The sequence below is a fragment of the Echinops telfairi genome, unplaced genomic scaffold (genome assembly GCF_000313985.2).
Source record: "Echinops telfairi isolate 266 unplaced genomic scaffold, ASM31398v2 ScPeMD7_5;HRSCAF=22, whole genome shotgun sequence".
Taxonomy (NCBI): Eukaryota; Metazoa; Chordata; class Mammalia; order Afrosoricida; family Tenrecidae; genus Echinops; species Echinops telfairi.
In genome coordinates this window covers 15,732,653-15,741,629 of record NW_022103901.1, presented here as the reverse complement: position 1 = coordinate 15,741,629, position 8,977 = coordinate 15,732,653, and the positions used below count along the sequence as shown (strand labels likewise).

General features: G+C 62.4%; 2 protein-coding genes across 2 annotated transcripts in view; one reads left to right on the top strand and one right to left on the bottom strand.

The window, feature by feature from the left end:
- Nucleotides 1-1,886, top strand: part of DOC2A (double C2 domain alpha) — a 4,000-nt gene extending 2,114 nt beyond the window's left edge. Inside the window, exons 2-7 of the mRNA XM_045284891.1 lie at nucleotides 777-903; nucleotides 990-1,049; nucleotides 1,147-1,310; nucleotides 1,391-1,472; nucleotides 1,548-1,644; nucleotides 1,726-1,886. Of these exons, the coding sequence (XP_045140826.1) occupies nucleotides 777-903; nucleotides 990-1,049; nucleotides 1,147-1,310; nucleotides 1,391-1,472; nucleotides 1,548-1,644; nucleotides 1,726-1,871 (676 nt within the window). The 3' untranslated portion in view covers nucleotides 1,872-1,886. The remainder of the gene's footprint in view (nucleotides 1-776; nucleotides 904-989; nucleotides 1,050-1,146; nucleotides 1,311-1,390; nucleotides 1,473-1,547; nucleotides 1,645-1,725) is intronic.
- Nucleotides 1,887-2,290: 404 nt separating this feature from the next.
- Nucleotides 2,291-8,977, bottom strand: part of INO80E (INO80 complex subunit E) — a 7,376-nt gene continuing 689 nt past the window's right edge. The window contains exons 2-5 of the mRNA XM_004706033.2: nucleotides 6,477-6,608; nucleotides 6,265-6,376; nucleotides 5,781-5,897; nucleotides 2,291-2,792 (exon numbers count right to left, since the gene is read on the bottom strand). Of these exons, the coding sequence (XP_004706090.1) occupies nucleotides 2,571-2,792; nucleotides 5,781-5,897; nucleotides 6,265-6,376; nucleotides 6,477-6,608 (583 nt within the window). The 3' untranslated portion in view covers nucleotides 2,291-2,570. The remainder of the gene's footprint in view (nucleotides 2,793-5,780; nucleotides 5,898-6,264; nucleotides 6,377-6,476; nucleotides 6,609-8,977) is intronic.

Sequence of the window (8,977 nt, the reverse complement as noted above, 5' to 3'; positions counted from 1 at the left end):
GGGCCGTGGAGGGGCAGAGCTAGGCTGTCAGAGGGGGTGTCGGTGGGAGTGAGGTGTGGAGGTCCACTGCATCATGAACCCGAAGGGAGAGGCGGGCAGGCTGAGGGTCCCCTGGTGCCTAGGCCGGGTTTCATTTCACTTTTCAATGCGGGAGTAGGGCAGTCAAGGGTCCTGCCCACGGCATCCAGTAAGTGGTACAACTGTGATTGGGGAACCCCCCGCCCCCGATGTTATGAGTGGGTGAGGTGGGGTGGTTCGAGCCCCACCCCTAGCTGCTCCTCAGGAGCAAGATGAGGCTACCTCTTCTCATCGAGATTTATTTACAGTCCCCCCGAAACATGAGTTTGAATCAACTTGAGGGAGTGGCTTGGCTGCACAGCACTGACAGACGGGCCCCAGTAGAAGGAAGCACAGGGGACTCCAGGGGTCTCTCAGGCGGGCTCCCTGTAGCACGGAGAGGACCAGGCCCACCTAGCTCTTCTATCCCAACTCTGCCCCCGCCTATCCAAGTGCACCTGTCAGATGCTGCCCCCTGCCTTGGTCCCGACAACCCTGAGGGATGCCTGGACTGGCCCGCAGGGAGGGAAGCAGGGTCCCCAGGCCTGGTGGTTGGCTTGCAGCCCTTGGTAAGGCCTGTTTTACAGCCGAGGTGGGAAGTCTTTTAGGGCAGAGCTGGGGCCAGTCTTGAGTCCTCGGGTTCAGTTGAAGGACCTTCCTCCTGCCGGAGTGTGGAGCTCGGGGTGACACGGGGCCCTGACACCCATGTTCCCCACCAGGATCTCCGTCTGCGACGAGGACAAGCTGAGCCACAACGAGTTCATCGGGGAGATCCGCGTGCCGCTGCGGCGCCTCAAACCCGCCCAGAAGAAGCACTTCAACATCTGCCTGGAGCGCCAGGCCCCGGTCTGTGGGAGGGGGCGCTGTTGGGGCACGGGCGGGGCGGGGCGGGGGTGGCAGCAGGCCCAGTAGCCAGCATCCTTTGTCCTCAGCTGGCCTCGCCCTCGTCCATGTCGGCTGCACTGAGGGGCATCTCCTGCTACTTGAAGGAGGTGAGGCCACATGGGAGGGGTGGGGCTGGGGAGGTCTGTGTCCCCTCCACGCCCTGTCCCACCACCCCCTCCCCATTGACCGGCCCTACCCCCATAGCTGGAGCAACTGGAGCAGGGCCCTGGGCTGCTGGAGGAGAGAGGCCGAATCCTGCTGAGCCTCAGCTATGTCTCCAAGCGCCGGGGGCTGTTGGTGGGCATTGTGCGCTGTGCCCACCTGGCTGCCATGGATGTCAACGGCTACTCAGACCCCTATGTCAAGACGTGAGCTGGGCCCGGCCCTGGGAAGCCTGCCCCTGTCCTCCGCTCTGGAGCCTGGGCACCTACAACAGTCCCTCCCCCAGGTACCTGAGGCCGGATGTGGATAAGAAATCCAAGCATAAAACGTGTGTGAAGAAGAAAACCCTCAACCCCGAGTTTAATGAGGTAAACGGGTGGGGGCGGGCGGGCGGCCCTTGGGGAGGGCCAGTCCTGATGGAAGGCTGGCGTCCCCGCCCCCAGGAGTTCTTCTACGACATGGACCTCCCCGCTCTGGCCACCAAGACTCTGGAGGTCACCGTGTGGGACTACGACATTGGGAAATCCAACGATTTCATCGGTGAGTGGCACAGCCCACTGGGAGGTGCGGATGGAGGGCATGCTGGCAGGAAGCTGGGCCCTGACTCTGCCCGCTCCCCAGGTGGCGTGTCCCTGGGGCCAGGTGCCCGCGGGGAGGCCCGGAAGCACTGGGGCGACTGTCTGCAGCAGCCGGACGCAGTCCTGGAGCGCTGGCACACCTTGACGAGCGAGCTGCCTGCTGCTGCTGGGGCCTTGCCCTCGGCCTGAGCTGCCGCTCCCAGGACTGGCCGGGCCGCCCAGCATAGCCCCCCGGGGAGCTGCGTCCAGCCCCCGACCTTCGCACGAGTGTGTTGCACGTTTACACGGGGTGGGGTGTCCCCACCCTGCACTTCCTGTCTTACTTTGTGAGAGTCTCCGTGTCCTGTGGGCCTGTCCTCTCCGAGGGGCCATGGAGAGCTGTCTTCATATATGCAAACTTCCCCTGCCTGACTTGCTGACTGGCAAATATGCAAACCCCCTCCTTGCACCCTGGCAGGGGGAGTCCTGCCCTAATGCCTGCTGCCTGCTCCTCCCTCCTGCCGTCCCAGGCTGCCTGTCCCCCTCCCCAAAGAGAGGGGGTCTGATCAGGGGGAAAAAGGGGGCAGTTTGGAGGAGGCGGCTTCCGAGCCAGGAAAGGAGGACAAAGGCCCAGATAAACCACTCCTTTAATCGTCTCGGTGAAGACCCGGAGCTGCCCCGGTGGGGGCTGCTGCCGGGCCTCTGCCTGCCCAAGAGGGGCAGGTGTTCCCCGGCCACTCGCTGACAGAAGTCATTGCCCCCCGGTAGAGCCGGGCCTCTCGGCCAGGGGCCCTGCCCTCCCTGTGGAGGGCCTACCTTCCGGGGGGCTTCCACGCATGCTCACGCCTCTTCTGACCTGTCAGCGGCCGCAGCATGGTAACCAGTGTCAATAAACGTCTCTGAGGAAGGTCACTCTGGGATGTCGATGACCAGGTCGTCGTCCCCGTCCAGGGCGTCGTCGCCGCTGCCTGCGTCGCTGAACATCTGCCGAGGGACGGTGCTCAGGATCGTGGGGGGGGGCATCTTGGGAGGGGGCAGTGGGGCCAGGGCTGCCCCTACCCCAGCCCCAGCGCCTCGCCCTGGAAAGGTCAGTGGCCCTCCCACAGGGCAGTCAGGGGGTCCCACCGCCATCTGCAGCAGGGGGAAAAACACAGGGGGGTAGTTGTCAGCGGGGCTCTGGGGCCAGGGGCAATGGACACAACCCAGCTGACTGCTGCAGGGCTTGGGGCCTGCTCCCCCCTCAGCCCCTCCCGAGGCCTGAACCAGCAAGTGCCTAGGGGGTGAGGGGTGCTGATGGAAGTGTGGATGGGGGGCAGGGTGCGAAGGGCTGGCCTGGCGTTCCCCAGCGAGGCCCTTGGGCCAGTAGGAGCCTGGAAGGCCAGCTGACCAGCTGCTCGCCAGGACCCTCAGTCCACTGGCCGGCTGCCTCTGGGCCCTGGCTACCTCCTGGATCATGGAGGGCACCGCAGGCTGCCCAGGCCCCCTCCCCTCCTCCTGAGGCATCTACCTCCTCTGCGCTCACCTGGGCTAGGTTACCAGCCTCCTAACTGGACTCCCTGCCTGCCGCCTCTCCCAGCTGCAGCTCCTCCACACTGCCTCCAGAGGGCGCTCTCTAGAACACAAACCTGGGCATGGCACCCCCTCCCCGGGGAGTGTCCTCGGCTGCCCGGCAGTCTTGCTGGGGGCCTGAGGCTGGGAAGGGGCCTCCCTCCCCCACCTATGGGAAGGCTTCTTGGTGCTCAGGTTCCTTAGGGGGCCGGGGGTGGCTTATCAGTGAACTCTGCCCCGGTGGCCCACCTGGAAGGGTGCAGAGACCTGGAAAGGAGGCGTTCCAGCGCAGGGCTGCTGGGCCCTCCCGACGGTGTCCAGTAAGGGCCCTCTGCTGCCCTCACCTCACCGGGCGTAGGGGGGGCGCAGGGGCGGGGATGGCAAGGGCCTTGGCCCTGCACTGTGGCTCAGTGCTCTAGAGCCTGCCGGGGGCCCGGGCGCGGACAAGTCCTGTGTACCCAGTCCCAGTACCGGGTCCTCTGGGCCCCGGGGGACAGACACACAGCTGTGAGGACAGTCCCTCCCTCTGCCTACCACCTGTCCGTCCCCAGCCCACTGCCTGGACGGGCTTGGCAGCTTCCTTGTGAGCTGGGGTGACGGTAGCTAGTGAGGAACCAGGACCAGGGCTGAGTTTTCTACCCTTTAGCCCAGTGCACCCTCCCAGTGACTCCCTAGGGCAGACACACAAGAGGCTCAGAGCGGGGAAGATAACCCCCAGGGTACCATGTGACTTGAGTGGAGGAAGGGGGATTCAGGTTCAGGTTCGTCTAAGGCCTGGCTCAGAGCCAACCTGCTTGGTCCCCACACTGTTTCCCTCCTCCGTGCAGTCCTGCTACCTCCCACCGCGTCACTCCGCACACCTCCACTCAGAGCTTTCTACCAGAGTGCTCCTACGCTGGTCGTGTCAGGTCTTCTGTAACCTGACCCGGCCTTCCTGCCTTCCTTCCCAAGGGCCTTTGCTCCTTACACTCCAGCTCCTACGTTTTTTGCCATGTCCCTGTCTTCTTCACGTCCCCTGTCCCCTCAGCCTGGAATGACCAGTTCCATTGACCCTACACCCTACATGCTCCTTCTCTGAGGTCTTCCCCGACGTCTCCCTTCCCCTCTTACACACCGCAGTCGGTGTGGGCCCCTCAACCTTGCTCGCTGACGCTCCTTGTCCCCAGAACCCTGCACCAACCAGCAAACCTCACAGGCCCGTTGTCTCACCCCTGCACCCTGCAGACTTCGCCACCCAGGCAAGTCCCCTCCGAAGCAGGGCAAAGCTTTGGCCAAAAGGTTAAAACCACAAGGGCCACAGGAGCTGGGATTCAAATGGCAGAATCCGCATGTGCATCCGGCCCTCACACGAGCCCGAGTCCCCACCAGCCAGCCGATCCGGATCCCCTTCCAACCTGCATGCGGGCTGGGCCTGCCAGGGGTGGGGGTTTAGGTGGCTTTTGTCCTGGCTCCGGGGCTCAGGGCTCAACCCACCACTGCATCCAGCTGAGGACTCTGGGGACACAGAGCCCCCTGCATCCCAGCTTGCTGGCCTTTCCAGAAAGCATCACAAGGTGTCCGGAGCCAGACTCCTCATCTTTCTTATACACCACCCCTCGCATCCCGCTCTTCTCCCAGCACCCAAGGGCCTCCCAGGGACCTTCATCTCAGTCTTTACGACACCCACAGGCTGTGCTCAGCCTCCCATCCCTCAGCTCCCGGAGCTGCCTGCTGCTTCCCTGCAGCCTCAGTACCTGGGCGGGGATCTGGCTCCCACTTCATTCTGCATACAAGCCAAGGGCTTTGCAGGGCCTGTAGGGCCCCCACAGGACTGCCCCTTGGTGGCTCATCTGACCAGCTCTCCCATAACGTACCCCCACCCCACCCCCACCCCCACCCCCCGCCAAAAAAAAAAAAATCCTGCCTCCTTCCTCATCAGGCACCTTCCTCAGGGCCTTTGCAAAGCCTGGACTCTCTGACTCAAAACACGTTTCTCAGAACCACTTCCCGCCCCTGCTGCTTCTCAGTTCTATTTAAATAATATTCCAGGCCACTCAGTCCCAAACGCCAGCCCCCACCCACCCTGGGGGCTGCCTACCCTCTTTCCTGAAGCCCGCTTTTTCTCCACTGCTGCGCAGTCACTGGCTACCGGCTTCTCTTGCCTGACTTTGGCCCCGGGACCAGAGACTTCCATGTGCTCTGCTCCCCAGTGCGCAGTGCACCTGCCACTCAGAGCTGATGGCCTGGCCTGGCTTCACAGATGTGGGCGGCGCACAGGGCTGGTGGGTCACGTGGCTCTTTACCACTACCTGAGCTTCTGGAACCAACTCCTGGCCCAGCCTGGGGCTGCCGGGCTCCGCAGAACCTCCCCAGGTGAGGAAACGACACCTGCTGTAGGTCACACTGCGGCCTATGTGCCAGCTGCTCCCAGGAGCCCACCCTCACAGGGCTCGAGGCTGCTTCCGCCCTGGGCTGGGCTCCCAGCCACTCAGTCTTTCAGAGTTGTCCAGGCCCCCAGCCCCGGGATGCCTCCCTTGGATGGCTGACAACCTGCGGCTCTAGTCCCTCCCTGACCTCCCCAAATCAGGGTACCTTGAGTTTCCGGGGCAGGCGGGGCCGTTTCTCCCGCTTGGGCCTCAGGGGGCTGGGCTCGGGCAGCTGCAGGGCCAGGTAGTCAGAAGGGAATGGGGGGTAGGGAGGGGAAGCCAGCTGCCATGGCGGGGGCGGGAGATGGGCATGGGAAATGGAGTGGATGGGGATGGGGTGGGGTGGAGGGCAGAAATGCAGAGGGAGGATGGAAAAACAAAAGAGATGCTGATGAGTTCGGCCCCTCTGGCTCCTGAGAGAAAGGAGGGGATGGCAGGACACTGTCTTCGGTTGTCCCCCATTCGTATACCAGAGACAGGAAGTGGGCAGGCCCGGCTCACGGCCTCCGAGGAGCCTGCTGGCCGAGTCCGGACACACATTCCCAGAGCGGGGCTGGCATCAACCCAAAGCTTGTCCCTCTGCCCAAATGTCACCCGCCTTGCTCCCAGGAACCTTAGTTCACCAAGTCCCACCCTGCACCCCAACTCACCGAGCTCAGGTAAGGGGAGGGGGCCCCAGAGGCCTGCAGGGGAAACCCTGTTGAAGGAGGCAAGGAGAGGCTGGAGGGGGAGGGGGCACTCCCCAGCGGAGGGCTTCTCTTCCTGGAGAAAGGATGGGGGTGGGGGGTAGGGGTGTCAGCAGCAGCTAGGTAGCCAGGTGTCCTGCCCCCTGCCCCCCAGAGAAAATTTGGCTTCTTCTCACCTTTTGGGGGCTGGCGTGTCTGACAACTTGGGGGTTCCCTCGGTCTCGCTGTTATCAGAAGATGCAGTGGCATCCGAGTCTGTGAAGGGAGGGGCTGGCTGACTGAGGGCTGGGAGTCCGGGGCTGCTGGGGCTACCCAGCAGCGGGGCCCCAGCTCAACAGGGAGCCAGGGGAATCTGACTCATGTGGCCCCCTCCTCCCGTGTAGTCCGGGGAAGCCCCCAGCCGTGACAGCCCGCTTTTCCAGCTCTACTCTGGACCAGCCCTTTCCTGGTCACCCGCTCCTCCAGGAGACTCACTCGCTGCGGAGGAGGGGCAGGGCCTGTGACCCACCGCCACTTTGCAGACAGGTTCCAGTGAGGCTCAGAGGACAGCGGGGGGCCAGACCTCGTACTCAGGTCTGCGACTCCTTGAGACCTCGGCCCTTTCCAGTCCCCCTCCTCCCCTCCCTTGGTCACTGGTCCCACCAAGGGCAGCTCGCCCTGATGGCAACCCCCCCTGCTAAACAGCCTCACCTCTTCTTGCCCCACCCTGCCACCCATGACCCGCTTAAACCGCAGGACGACCAGAAAGGTCAGCCGGGTCGCAGCCCTCCTGATGCTCCCCCGTCTTGGAGGCCATGGCGGGCTTTTTCATTGGCCCTCAACCTCCCCTGCTGGTCTCCCGTGAAAAACCGTACTCTACCATCCCAAGCTCCTTTGTCAACGCAGAAACTGACCCGTTGTCCGCTCTGCACGAAAGCCCTGTCCTTCTGTAACAAACAAGGGCTACCCATGCTGTGCGTCCACTTTCAGGCTCTCTGCTCCAAGGGTCCTCAAGACGTCTCCCAGACCACCTCGGGCCCAGGTAACTGCTGGCCGCCTCCCGCCACACACTGCGGGCCTCTCTAGGGTGGGAGAGCTGCGTGGAACCCTGCACTGGCTTTGGGGCCTCACACACAGCCCCTCTGGCTGTGCGAGTGCTGGGTCCTCCCATGGCCTCTGCCCTATGTGGCTCCTCCGCCAGGAATCAAGTTGAAGGTCCCGGGGAGGGCACCAGCAGGGGAATGAGGCTGGAAGGAAAGACAGACTTCCTGCCATACCTACACAGCCCAGTGGACCCTGCCTGCTCACCTGAGCTGACCCACCGCCTCTCTCGCAACCTGTAAACAAACAGTCAATGCATGTTCCAGCGGAGCCCAGAGGGTGTTGTGGGTAGTGGGTTACACATTGGGCCACCGGGTCAGTGGTTGGAAACCCCCGGCGGCTCCTCAGGACGAGCCGGCAGCTTTCTACTCCCACAACACCCTGCAGGCTGGCCGTGAGCCGTTGGCCGGGTCAGTGGCACCGGGAGGCGTGGCGAGGGTGACACGAAGATCCTGCAGGGGGGGGCGGGCCACATGCACCCCTGCTTCAGGGGCTTCTACCAACTATGGATCTCAACGCATGGACGGCTCGTGAAGTCCCCGTAGCGGTTTGTTACCGTCACTCAAAGGAGAGGGGCGGGGGGAGTCTGAAGAGTGTATAGCGGCTTACGCTTCTTCATCAGACTTCATTTTCTTGACAGGTACATGGGGGCTGGGTTTGAAGGCACACTACCCCACTTCACCCGTGCCTGCCCTGCTGGTTCCCACCTTACTCCTCCTCCTGGGAAACTCTTGGTCCCGGGCCGGCGCTGGTTCCCACCTTACTCCTCCTCCTGGGAAACTCTTGCTCACATCCACACATGGCTGTGTCGTCTTAGAATTTAGGCCCCAGGTTAGATGACAACGTTAGAAACGTTACTTCTTGGAAGGAGGGCTCTTTGGTCATTCTACAGGACCCTGGCCTGCTTCCTGCTTTCGAAGGGTCTGCCAACTAAGGTGGTCTTTATACTTTTTAATTGTTGGAGGGGAAAAAAAAGTCAAAAGAGAGTTCATGATGTGAAGATTCCATGGAATGAAACTGTCGGTGTCTACGAAGAAAGCTTCATTCAGATGCAGCCACAATTGATGGGCTTGTTACATACCTGTCTGTGGCTGTTTTGAACTACTCTGAGCTGAGTACTTGTGACAGTCTGTCGGCCCCACTAAGTGACTTGGGAAGAGGTACTATCTGGCCCTTCAGAGAAAGCTTGGGAATTCCTCCTTTACCCCAAGTGCAGCACCGTCGTCCCATTTACACCCCACCCTCCCCAAACTCACAGCCACCGAGCAGTGCATTCCGACTCATCAAGCCCCCATAGGACCCAGCATAACGGCCGTCACTTTCTAGGGGAGAAGAGAGCCTCTTCTTTCTCCCGCCGAGGGTCTGGCGGTTTCCAACTGCTGACCGTTCAGTTTTCGGCTCAAGGGCCGTCACCGTAACCAGATCAACATCGTAGCTCCTCTGCTGACTTGTGTCCCCACCCCCCCAAGCAGAGGACTCGCGGGTTCCGTTCATCTTACGGCTTGCTCTCTGTCCCTGGTTCTAAGCACAGCGCCCAGAACACGGCACGAGCGGTCAAGACCTCAGTGCAAACAACCAAAGCCACGGGAGAGGTGGA